The sequence below is a fragment of the Sceloporus occidentalis genome, unplaced genomic scaffold (assembly GCF_023333645.1).
Source record: "Sceloporus occidentalis isolate IW3139 unplaced genomic scaffold, rSceOcc1.0.p SCAF_1, whole genome shotgun sequence".
NCBI classification, from domain to species: domain Eukaryota; kingdom Metazoa; phylum Chordata; class Lepidosauria; order Squamata; family Phrynosomatidae; genus Sceloporus; species Sceloporus occidentalis.
Window position 1 is genome coordinate 18,189,649 of NW_028316981.1, and position 21,117 is coordinate 18,210,765.

General features: G+C 41.7%; 1 protein-coding gene across 3 annotated transcripts; it reads left to right on the plus strand.

Moving 5' to 3' along the window:
* Positions 1-1,839: 1,839 nt before the first annotated feature.
* LOC149321019 (zinc finger protein RFP-like) lies at positions 1,840-20,790 on the plus strand. Of its 3 annotated transcripts, XM_089514646.1 has the most exons (7): positions 1,840-2,368; positions 6,060-6,155; positions 9,994-10,224; positions 12,425-12,447; positions 18,414-18,517; positions 19,061-19,093; positions 19,744-20,790. In XM_089514646.1, exons 1-7 carry the CDS (start codon positions 1,949-1,951, stop codon positions 20,334-20,336), a joined length of 1,500 nt encoding a protein of 499 aa, XP_089370772.1. In that variant the 5' UTR covers positions 1,840-1,948; the 3' UTR covers positions 20,337-20,790. The 3 variants fall into 3 exon arrangements, with proteins under 3 accessions (XP_089370772.1, XP_089370781.1, XP_089370791.1); XM_089514655.1 differs by lacking the exon at positions 19,061-19,093; XM_089514665.1 differs by lacking the exon at positions 6,060-6,155.
* Positions 20,791-21,117: the final 327 nt, after the last annotated feature.

A 21,117-nucleotide genomic window follows, 5' to 3' on the forward strand; every position in this document is an offset into this window, starting at 1 on the left:
ATTGTGCTAGCTGGGCTCCCTGAGATCTGAGAGCTTTGCCAGGACTCCCTCAGAAGCTCAACATTTCACAATTGGTGAGACCTCAGTCCTGGGGCAAGCATATACATGGAGAGGTGCTCCTTCAGGGATCATGGAATCACAGAATCCTAGAGTTGGAAGAGATCCCAAGGGCCTTCCAGTCCAACCCCCGCCATGCAGGAAGGCACAATCAAAGGACTCCTGAGAGATCAAGGTCCCGAGTCCTCTAGGGCTTGAAATGTCTTCACAAGCACTTTGGATTGAGAATGGAAGTGTACTGGCAGAGTGATGAATAAGCAGAATAGCAGTGGGGACAGAACCTGTGGCAACTTATCAAGAACATATACTAGCCAATCCGGAAATGGAGTGCTAATTCAATTTCAATTGCATTAGTGCGGATAGAAAGTAAGAAAGGGCCAAACAAGATGGAAGGAAAAGACAAGTGAGGATTGCAGGTGGAGGAAAGAGCAGCATGTCTGATAGAAGCACTCAAGAAACAAGCTAATTGTAACAGACTCCTATGGGAGTGAATTACGACAGAAAATTAGCATAATTGGTTAAGCTAAATTGAGAAAGAGCTAATTAAGTCCTTCAGAAACAGCAACAAATAAGACAGGAGATATGAATGAGTCAATTATCTTGGCAGAACAAAAGGATAGAAAGGAAGGTGACAGGACTAGGTTGGGGGCAAGGACTGAAACTGAGGGGTCATTTGTTTTTAATGTGGTGATGTAATAATCTTGTTCACGTATTTGGGGCTTGTTCACATATGGGATTGCATCTCTGCACATCTGTGCAAGTTTGGTTGCTTATGTATGCAAGTGCTTGAATAAAAATGGAGTCAACGATATGGATGAATTTCAAACACATTCAAGGCATGCAGTTTTATCTTGATTTATGTTTGGTCTGTTTGTATTAGTTATTCAAACAGCCAACAATGTAAATCTTTTAGAAAAGCTGGGGGGGGGGGGGGGGCGGCAAGGGACTGAGATTGATTGTCCTGGATTAAGTGGGAGTTTTGTCAGCCCTCTCCCTCAAACTTAATCAGATACATTCTAAATGCATGTGAACAACAAAGATTCAACCCAGATTCTACATGGATTATTTTCACTGTCTGAATAGCCCCTGAGCCTAGCTTCACAAGCATTTGTCTAAAATCCATCCCATACACTTTAATGGCAATTCCTTGCCACTTCTTGCCTCTGAGTAATCTTTCTCACCTGATGGAAGGAAGAGATATTGCCAAGAGGGCTGAAGATGTTCAACTAGTTACTGCTGGGTGCCTTCAAGTGGCTTCTGAATTGTGGCAGCCTAAGGAAAACCTATTACAGGGTTTTCTTCATAATATTTGTTTGGGTGTGTGTGTGTGTGTTACCATTGCCTTTCTCTGAGGCTGAGAGCGTGTGACTTCCCCTAGGTCACCCAATGGGGATTTGGACCCTGGTCTCCAGGTTTGTAGTTCAGTCTTCAAACCACTACACCTTGCTGCTTCTTATTTAGCCAACATATAAAACATTATAGGCAACATTTAACAAATTCAAAAAGCATTGGAAAACAAGGCTGGCTTTCCCATTGCTCTTCTGAAGCCTGAAAAATAGAAAGGAGAGGTTGATATGCTTTGCTCCCCTTATCCATGATAAGTTGGGCTGGAGGCTTCTTCATCTGCTCAAATACAATACTGTAGTTGAAAGGATGTGTCAATTGGTTCTTTTCTTCTTTTAAATGGGAATTTATGTGCTCTCTCTCTTTGATCTCCCCCCCCCCCCCCCCCCATTATTACCAGATGATTTCAGTTTCTGTTTTTGCTGAGAGTACTTTTATACAGGAAGAAATAATATTAGTCAGCCTGAGAAATGGACACACCCAGCTGTGTTTCAAAATTGAGAAACGAAAGTTAGGCTTTTACAGTATTACACTCCAGGCAGGCACAATGGCAGACAAGAGTCTAGTCCACAATCTGTGTGATGAAACTACTTGTTCCATTTGCCTGGAACATTTCAAAGATCCTGTGACCATTGACTGTGGGCATAATTTCTGCCAATCCTGCATCACCCAGTACTTGCAAGACTTTGAGAAAGATGCTTGTTGCCCTAAGTGCAGTGAACCATGCCAGCAGAGAAACCTCAAGCCAAACCAGCAACTGGCAAGTATTGTGGAAATTGTCCAAAAGTTTAGTCTCCAGATGGCCAAAGGGGTAGAAGCTCTGGACAGAGTTTGCGAGAGACACCAGGAGCCCTTGAAGCTTTTCTGTGAAGACGATCAAGCTCCCATCTGTGTGGTGTGTGACAAATCCAAAGAGCACAGGGAACACAAGGTGATTACAAAGGAGGATGCTTTTGCAGAATATAAGGTAATATGTGTGGCTATGGGTGAAAGTGGGGAATATATGTAGATTGCTTTCTGTTGAAAAAGAGGTGAAAGAGAGCATGTTGGATCAGACCAGAATCCCATTTAGTCCACTCTTCTCACAAAGTGGCCAACTAGTTGTCTATGGAGAGTCCACTCTCCATCTTGTGCTCCCTGAGAAACTGAGATATAAATAAGCACTTAAAGACATTTCTGAATTTATAAAAGAAGTGAAAAGGGCTTCACCCATTTTAACCTGGCTATTGCAGCCTTTTAGTTTCCTGTTTTATTCATTCATTCTTACATTTTAACTGTTCGCTCTTGTAAACAGCCCTAAGAGCATGCTTGCCGGAAAGTATTGTAATACTGATAGAAACAACATACAAATTGTTAACAAAAGCCTCCCAAAAACATTTCATGAAAATGCACTCATCATAGAATCATAGAATCATTATAGAGTTGGAAGAGACCACAAGGGCCATCCAGTCCAACCCCCTGCCATTCAGGAAATCCAAATCAAAGCATCCCCAGTAGATGGCCATCCAGCCTCTGCTTAAAGACCTCCAAGGAAGGAGACTCCACTGCACTCCGAGGGAGTGCATTCCACTGTCGAACAGCCCTTACTGTCAGGAAGTTCTTCCTAATGTTGAGGTGAAATCTCTTTTCCTGTAGCTTGCATCCATTGTTCAGGGTCCTGTTCTCTGGAGCAGCAGAAAACAAGCTTGCTCCCTCCTCAATATGACATCCTTTCAAATATTTAAACAGGGCTATCATATCACCTCTTAACTTCTCTTCTCCAGGCTAAACATCCCCAGCTCCCTGAGTCGTTCCTCATAGGGCAAGGTTTCCAGACCTTTCACCATTTTAGTCACCCTCCTCTGGACACACTCCAGTTTCTCAATGTCCTTTTTGAATTGTGGTGCCCAGAACTGGACACAATATTCCAGGTGGGGCCTGACCAGAGCAGAATATAGTGGCACTATTACTTCTCTTGATCTAGACACTATACTTTTATTGATGCAGCCTAAAATTGCATTGGCCTTTTTAGCTGCCGCATCGCACTGTTGACTCATGTTCAACTTATCGTCTACTTGGACTCCTAGATCCCTTTCACATGTACTTTCATTCAGCCATGTGTCTCCCATCCTATATCTGTGCATTTCATTTTTCTGCCCTAAGTGCAGTACCTTACATTTCTCTGTGTTGAATTTCATTTTTTTAGCTTTGGCCCAGCTTTCTAGTCTATTCAGATCATTTTGAATGTTGATCCTGTCCTCTGGAGTATTAGCTATTCCTCCTAATTTGGTGTCATCTGCAAATTTGATAAGTATGCTCCTAATTCTGGGATGACTGTTGACTCAGTAATAAGTAACTAACTATATATGTGAGTGTGTACACACACACATACACACACACACACACACACACACACACACACACACACACACAGAGAGAGAGATTTTGACTAAAACATATCATATATCCCTCTTCTTCCACACTTCTGACCCACAGGGATGAGCCTGACTTGGTTATTTTGTTATTTTGACTCTGACACCATAGATTTCCAGGATAAAAGTTAGGTTTGCTCTGACTGTCTTCGATACAGCTCAACACTCTGGCTGTATCTACATTGCAGAAATAATCCAGGTTGACACCACATTAACTGTCATGGCTCAGTACTGTCAAATTCTGGGAATTGCAGTTTGGTGCCATTTAGCTTTTCTCTGTCAGAGAGCTCTGGTGCCACAACAAATTACTAATCCCAGAATTCCACAGCATTTAGTCGTAATTAAAATGGTATCAGCCTCAAGAGCCAATCAAGCAATATATGGTTGACTGGGCGAAAGATATGGGGAAAAAAATACCATTGGAAGCATGGGAAAGGGCCTGATCTCGTACAAACTCCTTTACCCAATGTATAAGTTATAAAGAAAACTTTATTAAGATCAGCAACAGGTGGTATTATACCCCGGCAAGACTAAAAAAAATGGGTAAGCTAAAATCTGACAAATGCTGGAAATGTCAGGAGACAAAGGGGACAATGATGCATATGTGGTGGGGATGTATAAAAATTAAATCTTTTTGAGAAGCGGTTCATAACATAATTCAACAAATCTTTAATATCAGTTATAAAAAAAGGCCAGAACTTTATTTGTTGAATATGACCTTCTTTATTAAAAATGAGGATGAACGCAGATACTGGAAGGTAATACTATATTTGATAACCACTGCTAGATTGATCATAGCAAGTCATTGGAAGGACACAAAGGCATTACAAATAGAAGAATGGCTTCTTAAATTAAACACTATTATACAACTGGACTTAATTTCTAATAGTTTAAAAGGGGGAAAAAATGAAAAAATACAGCTGGAATGAAATAAAGTGGTATCTTACCTTAAAAAAAAGGTGGAAATTGGCTGGCCGAAGCCCTTTTATAACTAATAATTAAAGATGGAAAAATTCCTTACAGTTATATAGTTGTGTAAATAATATAGTAAGGCACGACCGGCTCGAACTTCGATCATTCATCTTAAGTAGGGTTATTTAAATTACCTTTTCTTAAATATAGTTGGGGAAGATACTACGAATACACCATATGAATGGCTAAAAAAATGGGAGTAATACATCAATTTGTGAGTGTATGTCCATTTTGGCATGAAATCATACAATGTCAGGAAAATAAAAAGGGAGGAAATAAAGCTAGGAAGTTTAATTTACCTTTATTTGTGTTATTGTTTTGTATCCTGGAATGTACAATCTTTATATATGAAAGCATGATTATGTATTCAGGAAATGTTTTGTTCTTTTTGAATTATGAAAAACTTAATAAAAATTATATTTAAAAATAAATAAATAAAATGGTATCAGCCTGAATTATTTCTGCAGTGCAGATGCAGCCAATGTGTTGGCAGTTATTCATTGTACACTCATCCCTCCATATTTGCAGCTTAGATTATTCATGGATTTGATTAATATATTCTCTTTAGGAATCTCTTGGTCCTCCAGTGCAACTCTATGGTCAATTTTAACCAAAAGTTGCACTAAAAGACCTAGAGTTCCTAGAGAGACTACTCTACTAGGCATTTGTAGCTCCTCCAGAGCAGTTCTATGGTCAGTGTCTGTTGGATGTTGACCATGGAGTTGCCCTGGAGGACCTAGAGATTCCTAGAGAGATGTCTTCTCAGGTAAAAACATGGTGTTTTTGTTATTTGCAGCTTTTCCATATTCACAGGGGTCTTGTGCCCCTAACCCTAGTGAATATGGAGGGCCAAGTGTATTTTTATTCCACCCTTTCTCCAGTTATCCTAACACAGATCTCCTCTTTCCCATTCTATCCTTGCAACAACCCTGTGAGATAGATCAGTCAGAGTGAGAGTAAGTAATTGGCCAAAGCCACTCAGTGAATTTCATGGTTGATTTCAGATTGGATCTCCCCAAGTCCTGGACCTACACTCCAACCACCATGCAACACTAGTGGAGGAAAGAAATTGCTAAGTAGCCCAATGGACTATGAGGAGATTATGATGAGGACGAGTTTTAAAGCAGGGTGCTATAAATAGTGGAAGACACACTTCCCCCACTTTTCAAGTTTTCTTAATCCCTCTCTTCTTGGATCCTTGAACAGCCTCCAATATTTTTGAGTGGATCACTGTGACTGTGCTAAACTAACCCAGATATCAATTCCTTTCCCCAGAGCAAAATTTGGAACCACGTGGAATGGCTGAAGACTAAAAGTAACCAGCTCTTGTATTTCAAACAGATCAAAAAGGCTGAAAGACTGAAACTGCTGGTGGGTACATGTGTTTAAAGAGCTGGCGAATATGCTGTCTCTGCAAAATTAATTTGTAACTTCCAGGGAAGGGCCACAGTTCCACACCACTGTTGTTGTGTGTGTTCAAGTCCTTTCTAACTTACGGCAACCCTATCACAGGGTTTTCTTGGCAAGATTTGTTCAAAGGGGGTTTGTCTTTGCTTTCCTCTGAGGCTGAGAGACTGTGACTTGCCCAAGGTCACCCAATGGATTTCCATGGCCGATCAGGGATTTCAGCCCTGGTCTCCAGAGTCTTAATCCAACACTGAAACCACCTCACCATGCTGGCTCTTTACACACCACCACAAAGTGGCATTTTGTATGCCTTGCATGATGAACATTCAGTTCTTGGCCTCGCCAGTAAAAGCATTAATAATAATAATGATAAATAATAATATTAAGCTTTATTTATAAAGCACTATAAATTTACACAGTGCTTTACATACAGTCCCTTAAAATAAATAAAATAAAACTGCCTATGGCATACATTCTACAAAAAAAATTAAACATAATACATATTACTGTATATACTCAACTATAAGTTGACTTCATGTATAAGTTGAGGTCAGGTTTGGGGGCCAAAATTATGGATTTTGCCATGACCTGTGGATAGGTTGAGGATAAAACTTGGAGGCTCCTTCAGTGTATGTATGTTTGTGTGTATGGCAAGAGTGAGTCTCATTGAGGCTTTTCTTCATTGTTTCAGCCAGACACATGGGCAGGAGGGGGACTCTTAAACAAACAGCAATATCAATCAGTCACCCAGGACTCTTTTTGCTTGGCTCTTTCTTGCTAAACTCCTCTCCACACTGCCTGGGGAAATCTGAAAGAGCTGCTATCACGTTTCCATAGTGACTGGTAAATAAATCGACCTGGGATTTTGGGGTCAATTTTGGGGTATAAGGTTTTAGACTTATAGAGGAGTATATACAGTAATACATCCTAACATTCAAACAATAAAATATAGCAGACAATAAATTAAATTATCATTGGATAACAATTATGTAATGTCTGGTAATGCTTCCCTGAACAGTACTGTCTTTAACTCAGTTTTGAAGCTGGCTAAAGAGGTGATGAACCATGCTCAGGAAAGAAAGAGGTTCGAGGAGTGAGAGGCAGCAAGTGAAAAGGAGAGGATCCAGGATGGAGCAGTGAAAATCCTTGGCTAGGACAGCAGTCCTTGACTACCAGAATGGAGGGCATGAGTGGGAACGAAGAGACCTGGGAGGGAGGCAATGGTAAACTTCCTCCGAATAAGTCATGCTTATGAGGAGCCCTGGTGGCACAGTGGTTAAATGCCTGTACTGCAGCCACTCACTCACAAACCACAAGGTTATGAGTTAAATACCAGCCAAAGACTCAAGCTTGAATCAGGCTTGCATCCTTCCAAGGTCCCTAAAATGAGTACCATGCTTATTGGGGGCAATTAGCTTACAGTTGTAAACACTTAGGGAGTGCTTAAGTGCACCGATAAGCAGTATAGAAACGTACAGTGCACCCTTGCCTTATGTGGGGGATCCGTTCCGTGTAAGACGTATGCTTGAGCCCCAGTGAAAACAATGGGACTCATGTGCACAATGCACGCACGATTGCCACTTCCATCGCACAGCTTTCAGCTGAAAGCCGCATATAGTGCACCTGCATATAACATGGGTGCACTGTACTTGCTACTGCTATTGCTAAGGTAAGGAAAAAGAAGCTTTGATAAATAAGGAGGGGTCAGTGCATGAGGGCTTTAAAAGTCATCAACAGAAGTTTGTAACGAAAAAAGAAAGGGAGGGGGAGCTGAATGCTGGACAGAATTAAAGGATGGAGGGTGAACAAGAGGAAGCCCAGCCAGAAGGAGGTTACAAAAATCCAGTCACGAAACCACTAGGGCATAGACCCGAATCTTGGCAGTAGAGGCTGAAAGAAACGGTTGGATTTAGCGATATTATAGAGAAAGAATCTGCATGCCTTGGCTATGACCTGAATCTGGGGGATACATGACAGGGAAGAATAAAAAATAGAACCAAGACTGCAGGCTTCCTGCATAGGTCGAATAGATATATAGTTAACAAGAATAGAAAAGGAATATTGCACAGTAGGCTTCGGTGGAAAAACAAGAAGCTTGGTTTTAGACATACTGAGCTTCAAACGCCAGTGTCGCATCCACTGTGAAACAGCTGTAAGACAAAATGAAACTTGCTGTTCGAGACCTGGAGAAAGATCAGGGGTGGAAAGATACAGCTGAGTGTCGTTGGCGTACAGATGATAAGAAAAGCGAAAATAACCTATGAGTTTGCCTAAGGACAGTGTGTAAAGACAGAGCAATAGGGAACCCAAAACAGAGCCCTGTGGAACTCCAACAGGTAATGGAATGGGAGACGAAGTCTGACCACCCATGACCACTGCAAAAGATCTGTCTGACAAATAAGATTTAACCAACTGAGAACAGAGTCCAAGAACCCGAGGTCAGAAAGTATATCAAGTAAGAGACAGTGTTCAATAGAGGACAGAATAAAGGCATTAGCCTTGGCCCACAAAAGATCACCTGAGATCTTTGTAAGAGCCTGTTCCTTTTTGTGGCCTCAAAGGGGCACTATAGCCACCGCCATGCGGTATGATGACACTCCTTTGGCGCTGTGTCGTTTGGAATACTAGAGGTGTGTCATCATGGCATGCACCATGTTGACCAGCATGCACCAAAATGGCGCCATGGCGGTGGGGTCACGGCGTCCAGCATGCGGACACTGTGCCGTGGCTCTGCCCACAGGCCAGCGCTTTGCGCCAGTCTGTACAGGCCATAGATGAGTATATACAGTAAGTACCTGTTAGGAGAGAGTAGAGAATGAAATGCTGAAATGAATGCTGATTGGTGGGATGTTTGAGGAGGTTTGCATAAGGCTGGTGAATGAGACTCAGTGAATGAGAATTGGGATTTTTCAGTGTGAATGGGGAGTTTGTTAGCCTAGGGGCTGAGCAGAGTTAGAAAAGGGTTTGAATTAGACTAGGGATGAATTGAGAAAAGTTTGAATTTGATTGCTTAGACTGTGACCAAATTGTATGCCTGAAGGAAATATGTTTCAGAGGAGGGAAATAAACATCTTCCTAGATGTGTGATTTGGCTCTTATTGTCCACATGGGTCCAAAGGCCTGTGTTTCCCCATCCTCATGTCATCCAGTTCAGATGAGACAGGACAAAACCCTGTGGCCAGGATCAGGCCCAATCCTACTAGACTGGACACAGATCCCAGGGTAAACAGCCTTTACCCAAGATCAATTTCACCCCTGGTTTGCTGTGGAATTTCTTGGAAACTCCATGGCAGCCCCTGTCTGTATATGCCTACCCATGTTCTTTGTTTTCCATTCTGTTGCTGGTACCGATAAGCCTTTGGTTATTGCATCTAACATGGAAACAGGGTGCCTGGCCATGTGGGTGCAGCCAGATGCCCCATTTCTGCATCAGATACATCAACGGGGGGCTTCTCAGTATCAGTGATGGCGTGGCAAGGTAAGGAGCGTATGCCAGTAGCAGGTCTTGTGTTGCGGGGGGGGGGGGGTGGATTTATAAACACCTGCCCATTCCCATGTAAATGGGGGAAAGATAGAGCCAGACTAGCACTGCTTATTGTGTGATTGCTGATCAGGAAAGATATTATTGCCTAAAATGGATAAATCTCCTGGGCCATATATTAACCATTCTTCAAACAACAACAATATTGTTATAACTGCTTTCCAACTACTGTATATCTAAAAAAAAAAAAGTGGGTGCGTGGATTGGGAAATGTACCCAGTGAAATGCTCTCTTTTCCTTAGTCTCACTCTTTTATTACAGGAAGAGACAGAAACAGACAGAAAGAACATTGTGGCTGATTTTAAGCAATTGCACCAGTTTCTGAATGAACAAGAGCTTCTACTACTGGCTAAACTAAAAGATCTGGAAAAAGAAATTAGGGACAATGTAAATGAAAGGATTGCAAACCTTACAGAGGAAATTTCCTCTGTAGACAAACTTATCAAGGAGCTACAGTGGAAGCATAATCAACCAGAAAAAGAATTCTTTCAGGTGAGCTTTAGTACACAGACACAGCCTAGTTGTCTTTTATGGAATGGTCTCCCCTACAGCTTGCCTGCATATTCTGTCAGGCAACGGATTGCTTTGATAGGTATATCAAGATCCTGATTTTTAAGGTAGTTTATTATTCATAGTTGTTGTTGTTGTTGTTGTTATGCTAATTAGATTGATTTCCATTGCCATTGTAAGAGCCTTATCACATGAAAAAAGATAATCGAGATGGAGTGGGAGAGAAGCGGCTTTCCCCTTGCCACTCCACATGACGTTGTAGCACTTCTGTTTTCATTCCCAATGATCGTAAAAATGTGCCTTTTGTCTTGCTGAAAAAATCTGTTAGACAAAAGACACATTTGTTTGACGAGCTCCCTTGGGAATGAGAATGGAAGTGCTATACGTAAGCAGAGAGGCAAGAGAAAGCTGCTTCTCTCCCACTTTGTCTTGGCTTTCTTCTGTCATGCAATAAGGCTCTAGAGCAGTGGTTCTCAACCTTCCTAATGCCGCAACCATTTAATACAGTTCCTCATGTTGTTGGGATCCCCAGCCATAAAATTGCTGTGTCTCGGTTCCTAAGACCATTGAAAATACTGTATGTGTTTTCCTATGGTCTTAGGTGACCGCTGTGAAAGGGTCATTCGACCCCCCCAAAGGGTCACGACCCACAGGTTGAGAACCACTGCTCTAGAGAATGTTTACACAGCAACAGCACAGCTTCCCAGGGCTGTCCTCCAACAATACCTTGCTCTGAGGAAAGACTCAATCTGAGGCATTTGAGGCAAGGGAGTGATTGAATAAAACTGTGTGTTTTCTTTTTCTTTTTTTAAATGCGTATTTAAATATATATTTTTTTAAATCTTGCAGTAGTTGACAGATTGCTTTGTCATGTTAAGACACAAGCTGCTCCATTCTTAGATAAAACAGATTTTCCTTGATAAGTAGAGATAGAGGTAGGGAGAAGGCAAGTAGTTTTCATACTGACAGAGATGGAGACTATTTCAGATGGTGAACTAGGAAGAACTGGTTAAATTCACCAGGATAATCAAATTACTATTTGAATATGTAATAAATAAAAAATAAATAACGCTAGAAGATAATGGAGTGGCAAGCTTGATATCGTAAACTGGCAAGTTGGAAGTCATTTGTTGCCTTTGTCTTACAATGAATTTGTGCTAGTAGTGTGTAGTAGTAAAATTTTGTCAGTCGTTGACCACTAGTTGGGCTCCGTATAACAACTGAGATTGTGTTTTGGCTGTAAAAAGTTGTGGCAGGAATAAAGTGAGCTCCCTTGGTGAAAAAATAATTTTGAATAACATTAGCCGTTCTTTAGGCATTGAGACTGAAATACAATCCCCAAATATTTAAATATTTAAAGGTTTTAACCTGTTCAATAGACTGCCCTTCCAGCACCCATTTCTCAATTTAGGGCATTTTGAAAAGGTAAGAATCCTAGGCTTAGTCATTTCTTCAGTGCAGAAGTGAGCAAGAGATTTTAAAGCTCTCTTAAGGTCTATAGGGGTCAATGATAAGATAACTGCATCGTCAGCATATAATAGTAAATTAATATGTCTATTGGCTAACTTGGGGGGGATGGAAGGAAGGAGATTAACGAGTTTATATAATAGAAAGGAGATTAACAAGTTTATATAACAGTTGAATAGAACTGAAGCCAAAACACATCCCTGGCTGACTCCCTTCCTGACTTATATCTCCTTTGTGGCATGTCCTTGGGGGCTACATCTCACCTTTAAATTAGTGTTCTCATGGATTTTAACAAATAACAAGAGAAGGCGTTTATCTATGGAAGTATGATTGAGTTTTCCCCAAAGTCTAGATCTGGAAACAGTATCAAAAGCAGACTTAAAATCAATGAATGCTGCATAAAGAGATTGGCCAGTGTGAGAATACTTCTGTACTAGATGTTGTAATACTATCACATGTTCTATTTTAGTAGTGTGTAGTTTTTGCAGGTGTAGAGTTAATAGTTTGTTTTGTTAAGTGTGTAATTGTGTAGTATATGTATTGTTTTAATCCTTTGTGTGTTTTATGTTATGGAAATATATGTGTTTGAATGTATATATGTATATGTGTGTGGAGAGAGAGAGAGAGAGAATATGTCCTCTACCACAGTATTAGGAATCTTTGCTGCATGTGACTAAATTATTTTTCTCTTCCCATACCTTTTCCCCCCTTCTAGGATATCAAAAGTACTTTGGAAAGGTATGTAGCTTTCTTATGCTGGGAAGGGGGCAATATATGAATGTCATATCTCTCCAAGGTAAGGTAAGAGAGAACAGTTATAGATATCCAGGTAAAAATTTCCATCTTCATCTGAACTGAAGCTTGATTTGGAGCTGAGTACCAAATGCTGCCTCATAAGAACACCATGTTTTACTTAAAATGAAGATAAAACATAAAGAGAGTGTGCATGCAAAAAGAGGAAGAGTTTATAAGCTGTGATCCCTTCATATCTACCCAATTATGGCAAGTTTGCAGATAACATGAATCATTAAGCATTATACTAGAGCATTAAGCCATACTCTACATGGGGCAGCCTTTGGAAACTGTTTGGAAACTTCAGTGGGTTCAAAACACTGCAGCTAGAATGCTGACTGGGACCAGTTATAGGGAGCATATGACTCCCTTTCTGAAAAGCTTCACTGGCTACCAATTCATTTCCAGGCATAATTCATAGGGCTGGTCATGACCTTTAAAGCCCTGTACAGATTAGGTCCAGACTATTTGAGAGACTGTGGCCTATTACAGACTGCCAAAATAAAGCTGCTTCGGGTCTCTTTGGAGGTATGCTATTTAAATGATGCATGGGTCCTAAGAGTCCGGAGGTCGCACCAAAGCCACACTCCATTCCTAAGCACTGGAGTGCAGCTTTGGTGCAGCTTCCGGATTTTTAGGATGCATGCATCATTTAAACAGCATACCTCCAAAGAGACCCGAAGCAGCTTTATTTTGGCAGTCTGTAACAGGCCTGGATCTCCCCATACAAACCTGCCCAGAGCCCTAAGATCTTCAGGAGAAGGCTTTCATTTGGTCCTGCCACCATCCCAGGCTCGCTTGGAGAGGACATGAGAGTGAGCCTTCTTGGTGGCTGCTCCCAACCTCTGGAAGGCCCTTCCATGGGAGGTTAGGCTGGCCCCTTCCCTGCTTGCCTTTGAGGGTCGAAACCCGCAATCCACAAACACTTGTGGTGGTCCTGGTGCGGACTGAAGTCTCAGTTCTCCCCCCTGCTGATGCCTACGAATAAAAATGTTGTTATTCAGGTGGGCTTTTAAAAAATCACGACAGGTAGCTTTTATATGGGCTGCGTGTTTTAGCTGTGTTTTTAACTTTTGTATGTTTTGAATGTTAATTTTATAGTATTTTAACTGGATTATTTTAATTGTTTTTAATTTTTTCTTGTAAAGTCTTTTAAAGTGTTTTTATCTTGATATCCACCTTGCTTCCCTTTGTGGGAGAAAGGTGGCATAGAAATTAATGAATTAATCAATCAATCAATCAATCAATTAATTAATATTAAAAATAAAAATAAAATGGGCCAACATGGTTCAACTACTCATTGAGTTGTGTTCCAAATAATAATAATAATAATAATAATAATAATAATAATAATTTACTTATACCCACTCTTCAGTCAAAAGGCACATACACAGGAATAAGTTTACTGTACTCTGGAGTACAGTTGCCCCTGCTAACTAAAATCCATGAAGGGGCGACCTCCACTATTTTTAATGGGGCATGCGCACTGGCACATGCCCCATTCATGTCTATGGTGCTTGAATATGCATGAGCTTCCATTTTCGCGGGAGAGGGGGGGTCCGGAACGGATCCGCCACAAAAACAGAAGGCCAACTGTATTGTCTTTCCCCTAACTGTTTAGTTGAGAAGTCTCCCAGTGTTGTGTGACTGCTACATCCCCACAACATTCCTTTTGTGGATGGCTCTACATCCCTCCCAGGGGTGGCGGACCTATTAGGATTGTCTACCCTCGAAGGCTGATGGAACCGAAAAGGTTCCAAGAAGCCCTAGAGGGGTATATGGTTGGAACTGACGGCGATTCTGTTGATGCCCTGACTAACACCTGGGATACAGATCTCTCCAGGGCTATACACAGTATCGCTCCCAAGCGTCCTTTCAGGCCTGCTTCCAAAAAACAACCCTGGTACACGGAAGATCTCAGGGAAAGGAAGCAGGTTCTGCAATGACTAGAGCGCAACTGGTGAAGACACCAGCACTTAGCTGACAAGGCACTCCTAGACTCTCTTTTGAAGGCCTACAGAGTAGCAATAAGTGCAGCAAAGCATTCGTTCTATGCTGCACGTATTGCGTCCGCGGAGTCGCGTCTGGCAGAGCTGTTCAGGGTAGTGAGAGAGCTTACCCAGCTGCCCCCCTCCCTGAATCCTATTTTGGAACCACCCAAAGCCTGCTGTGACGAGTTTAACAACTTCTTCGCGGATAAAATCTCTCGGATAAGGGCTGATCTCGACGCCAGTATTTGTTCAGAATCTAGAGTAGAGGTCTCCAGAGCTTCCGTGGACTCTGTTACACTCCTGTTCAGGGCAGCGTTCCCAGGCATTGCATAATTGTCGCTTGCTATTTGATGCTCTTTTGTTGCCTGTTTTATTGAATCATTTCCTATATTGCTATGTATTTTATATGTATTATCCTACTAGACAGGCCCCTTCCCCACCACCACTCCCTTTGTGTCGTGTCTTTTTAGATTGTAAGCCTGAGGGCAGGAAACCATCCAATTAAAAAGATTGTATGTACAGCGCTGTGTAAATTTACAGCGCTTTATAAATAAAGGTTAATAATAATAATGGATCATTTTGAGTCTGTTAGTACCGAGGATGTGGACAAGATTTTTTGTAGTGTTAGGAAGACGACATGCTCTCTCGATCCCTGTCCTTCATGGCTGGCAGTTCAGGGGGGAACGGCTGTAACTGATATGTTGCACCGTATTATTAATTCATCTTTCAGGGAAGGACGGTTTCCATCTAGTTTAAAAAGGGCTGTTGTAAAACCTTTGTTAAAAAAGCCCTCCCTAGACCCCCCGATTCGGAATAATTATCGGCCTGTTTCGCTGCTGCCTTTTTTAGGGAAGGTGATCAAGAGGGCGGTTGCCTTTCAGCTTCAAAGGATCTTGGATGAAACAGATTTTCTAGACCCATTTCAAACCGGCTTTCGGGTGGGCTATGAAGTTGAGACTGCCATGCACACCTTAGTCGATGATCTTCATCTAGGCATGGACAGGGGTAGCGTGTCCCTGTTGGTGCTTTTGGACATCTCAACGGCCTTCGATACCATTGACCATGGTATCCTTCTGGAACGCCTGAGGGAGTTAGGTATCAGGGGCACTGCGCTGCAGTGGTTCCGTTCCTACCTCTCGGGTAGATTCCAGATGGTGCAGCTGGGGGACTGTTGTTCCGATAAGAGGGCCCTTACATCTGGTGTCCCTCAGGGAGCGATTTTGTCTCCCATGCTATTTAACATTTACATGAAGCCGCTGGGAGAGATCATCCGGAGACACGGACCGTGGTGTTATCAGTACGCTGATGACACCCAAATATGTTTCTCTGTGTCTCCGACTGATGCAGTGACTAGGGATGGCATCTCTCCTCTAAATGCCTGCTTGGAGTCGGTAATGGGCTGGATGAGGGAAAACAGACTCAGCCTGAATCCAGAGAAAATGGAAGTACTCATGATAGGTTCCCCTGGCCCAGGGATGGGTATTTGTCCACCTGTCCTGAACGGGGTCACGCTCCCCTTGAAGGACTCAGTTCGCAGTCTGGGGGTGCTTCTGGACTCGTCGCTCCACCTTACATCTCAGGTGAATGCGATGGTCAGGAGTACCTGTTATCAGCTTCGGCTGATATGCCAGCTGCGACCCTACCTGGGCCGGGGGGACCTGGAAACGGTGGTACATGCTCTGGTAACCTCTCGGTTGGATTTCTGCAATGCGCTCTACATGGAGCAACCCTTGTACCAAACCCGGAAGTTACAATTGGTTCAGAATATGGCAGCAAGGCTGGTCACTGGATGTTCCAGGACTAGCCATATAACACCTATACTGCAAGATCTACATTGGCCGCCCATTCGCTTCCAGGCGCAATACAAGGTGTTGGTAATTACCTATAAAGCCCTAAATGGCTTGGGCCCAGGGTACTTGGAGGACTGCCTCTCCCCAAACAGTCCGCCCTGCACTCTCAGATCGGGCGGAAAACATCTGTTAAGAGTTCAAAGTCAAGATATATTTCATCTTCACAGAGGGCATTTTCCATCTCGGCCCTGCAAATTTGGAACTCCCTGCCCGACGAGCTCACCTCTCTCGATTTATTCAGAAGTCACCTCTCTCGATTTATTCAGAAGAAATTTGAAGACCTTTCTTTTCTGTCAAGCTTTCCCCCATGTGCCTTAATACCATCCTCTCCTCCCTTGTTGCACATTGTTCGATCCAGCTATTTTGTTGTATGGTTTTAATGGTTTTAATGCTATGGTTTTAGTGGTTGTAATATAATGGTTTTTAGATTATTTTGTATAATTTTTAATTGATGGGGTAGTTTGTTGCACTGTTGGGATGTGTGTTGTTGTAATTGTATTATTTTGTGTTGTAAACTGCTATGATCTATGTAGGAATAGCGGTATATAAATAAATTTTCATTCATTCATTCATTCATACATCCACCATTTTGACTGCAGGTTACTTATCCCTTCAGTAGTTTATATGCCCAGTATGCCAGCATGGTGTTCAGCAGGGGTTCCCAACCTGTGCTCTGACGAGTCCTTAGGGCTCCGTATGCCCTTCCTAGGTGCTCCATGGCTGCTCCAGGAAAATGAAACAAATAAAAATTGAATGAAATTAAAGAATAAGAAACACTGCATCTAAAGACTATTAAACTGTAAAACACAGGCCTCCTAGGGGCTCCACCATAGAAAGTGATTTAAAAAAGGGCTCCGCAAGTCAAAAAGGTTGGGGACCCCTGGTGTAGTGCTTTGAGTGTTGGATTACGATTCTGGAGATCAGGGTTTGATTTCCAGCTGAGCTGTGAACCCCACTGGGTGATCTTGGGCAAGTCACACTCTCTCAGCCTCAGGGGAATAGCAATAGCAAGTACATTTCTATACTATTTATCAGTGGACTAGCACTCTCTATGTAGTTTACAGTGTGTAAGTCAATTGCTCCCAACAAGCTGGGTACTACCATTGTGAGAGAAAGGTATGATTTATCCTGGAAATAAATAACAAATAAATATTCATTTTACTGACCGGCAAAAGGATGGAAGGCTGAATGGACCTGTTGGAACACTCCAGGATTGAACTCACAATGTTGTGAACTTATAACTTTTGTGGCTGTAGTACCAGCATTTACCCACTGCACTATCAGGGGTCCCTAAGAGAAGGCAATGGCAAACCTCTTCTAAACAAATCTTGCCAAGAAAACCCCATCATAGGATTGCCTTAGGGTCGCTATAAATTGGAAACAACTTGAAGGCACATGACAACAATTCCATTATATCTCTATTTGCAACTGAGGTTGATTAAAATGTAAAATAATTTTAAAAATAATTTAAAAATTTTCACTTTAACCACATGAAACCATATACATATAAATGCATTAGGGTCTGTGTGGGAGTACGTCCTACCAAGCTTTAAATATTGTAATTTAAAGGCTATAATTTTAATTTTTCTAGTTGTTTATGTGACAACTATTGCCATTACATTCAGAGATATATGGGAATTACAATTTATGAGTAATGTTAATATAAAAAAACATTACTAAGGAGGCTGTATCGTTTGCTGTAGAAGGAAGCCAATGGGCTGTGTGTGGGATCATGAGTTACTATACCTGTGATGCTAACCCTAGTGACACCACTGCTCTTATATAAATATTTTCAGAAAGTCTTTTGAAAGTATGTTGTCAAAAATACTTATATAAAATTTTTTTACACCTTATGTTCAAAATTATGGCAAATGTCTTTCTTTTTTTATTGGGAAAAGGAACTAAATAAAAGCAACTTTTTACTTGTAACTCCTTACCTTGAAGCTCTGAAACTGAATGACTTATTGCGTTGTCTGGCTGTGATATCTGTTTCCTATTTTCTCCATAACTCTGTTGCTGAAGCAGCAAACCAGACAATGGTAGCAACTAATTTCCTGTTGCTTCTCCCTAGATGTACCAGAAAGGAACCTAGAGGTACTCCTCTAGTAAAGGAAAGCACTGCAAGGTTATTTAAAATGCACCCTTTCTTGGAGACTGTCATGAAGGAATTCAAAGGTAATCAAGAGTCAATGTCTGAATTTTTTAGAAAGGTGCTAAAATATATAAATTTGGAAACTGTAGTTTTGGGAGACATTTAGCCTTCTCTGTCAAAGAGCTCTGGTGTGACAATAAACTACAATTTCCAGGATTCTCTATCACTGAGGCAGGGCAGTTAAAATGGTCTTAAACTGGATTATTTCTGCAATGGGTTTTGGTCCTTAGGACCGAAACACTCGGACCTGAAGCCACCCCTTCCAAAGATGGATTGGGGCTGTGGCAACCACACGCTGTGGCCCCAGTCTGCCTTCAACCTGGCCAAAAAAGGAGCGGAAAAAAAATCTGCTCCTTCTTCGGCCACCAAAAAGGTGGCTTTTACCTCCTCACTGCAGTCCCATGGTGGCTTCAAGTAATCGTATGCTGCAAAAACAAAACAACAGAAATACTACAACTAAACAGAATGATCTTAACATGAAATTTGGCACACATCTAAGCCACCTAGTGCCTTGTAAACTGGCAAGACAGCTTTCATTTCTTGCTTTTCGTTCTTACCTTCCTCAGATACTGTGCTTGCCGGACCTCAAGAAAAGAAAGGTAAAGTTCTATGGTTATATTTGCTCCCCTCCCTTTTTACTGACAAGCTTGATATGATACAAAGCATCACCACAGACTGTGAAAAGTTTGACAACTTACTTTTATTTGGTCAATGGATGTAATTCTTGCTTCCCTCCTTTACGTTACAGACCATTTTCTTCATACCATGCAGAATGTTATAACCTGTATTCCTCCCTGTCATTCCTCCCTTTTCTAAACCATAAAGTCTGCAATTTCCCCCAGAGGATCTTTGTTGCTATTGCTGTGTGCTATCAAGTTATCTTCAACTTACAGCAATGCTCTGAATGAAAGAACTCCCCCCCCCTCCACTTACCCTGGTTCAAGTCTTGATGTCTCAGGGCTGTGGGTTCCTTGGCAGCATACAAATGAAATGAAATGAATGGATGAGGTCTCCTCTTTATATATACACAGTGTCAAGGAGAGAATCAGTGATGCCCAGTGACAGACAGACAGCTCAGTACTGTAATCGCAATATTACCTCTGCCTTCTAAACTGATTGTTATAAGGAAACAATCTTTCTAATAGTGTGCTTTACATTCTGAGACACATGGAATCACTAGATGTGTCTTGCTTTGCCATTGCCAGTATCTAACCTTCCACTTATTTGCTTCTCCTCTCTTTTCCTACAGCCGAAGACATGACAATTCCCACACTAGTCCTATCGACAGAGAACCCATCAGCATCCAATCTACAAGAGCCTGTGTCAACATCAATGCTGCAAATGTCTCTCCAGCCTGAAAAAACAGCTTGGAAACTTTTCAGAAAGCCCATTCAGTTGTGTTGTTGGTCCTCCGTTATGGGAGTGGAGAGAATAACATCAGGGAGTCATTCTTGGATTGTGGATGCAGGGGCTGAGAAGGTCTGGGCTTTAGGGGTGGCTAAAGAGTCTTTAAGGGATGATAGTCTTTTCAGTTTCAACCAAGGACTCTGGGCTATAGGTGCGTCTCCTAATGGGATGTATGAATTCTCTTCTTCTAAAATGTCTCTGAAACCATACCCCTTGTCTCACAAAGACGCATTAGTCACACCCCTTTCTGGCAAACCAGATACTTTCTGGGAGAATTTCCCAACAAGGAAGAGGATCCGTGTGTCCCTGAATTATGAGGACGGATCATTGACTTTTGTTGATTGTCAGGACAATACTACCATTCATACTTTCCTCAACATTTCATTTGCTGGGGAGGAAATCAATTCTTGGTTCAGTGTAGGCAAAATGGGATGAGGCTCCTGGTTTGCACAAACTAAACTTCAGAGTGGCAAAATTCGACCTGGGTTAAACCAAGCCTTGATAAAGGAATGGATGTTGAAGTTGAAGAAAGGACACTAGATTTTCTAGTTCTTGCCAGGGATGAATCAACCTTGGTAATGCTTTATTTTTCTCCTCTCTAAAGAGCATATTCTCCTTTTAAAAAAATGATTGCTTTTGACTACATATAGGGTCATCCATATGCTGGTGTTTTTGTGATATGGTAGGGATCTCTGCACATGTTCAATATAAATAATTTTTGCTTGATGGTTTGCTTAGTAATGTTTAATTATGGTGTACTGCTTCTGCGTACACTTTCAAAAACTGCAATAAATGGTAGAATGCATGCTTGGTTCAGTCCCAGATTGCTCACTTTCAATGCTAACATCATGCCTGGTGTGTTCTTAAATAAAATGTTGCCTTCAATCTACTACTGCAGCCTTTACTTTTTGTCCTAAAAGGGGCAATTTTCATCCCACATGAAGTGTTTGTTCTCCCCACTTTACACCCGTCCTGAACTTCTTCCATAGAACTGCAGGATGCAGAAAGGAAAAGTTTAGCCTTTTCCTCTCTGGCCACAATATTTGTGGAACTCAGCTGTAAACGCGAGAGAGGTGCTATGGCAAATAATCCACAGACACTTGCAAGTTTGGATTTTATGGGCTACAACTTTTGTTGGTTACAGCTGTAGAAGACTTGGCCCAGATTGGATCAGATTCTGTCACTGACCAACATGATCACTGCCTGAAGCCCATAC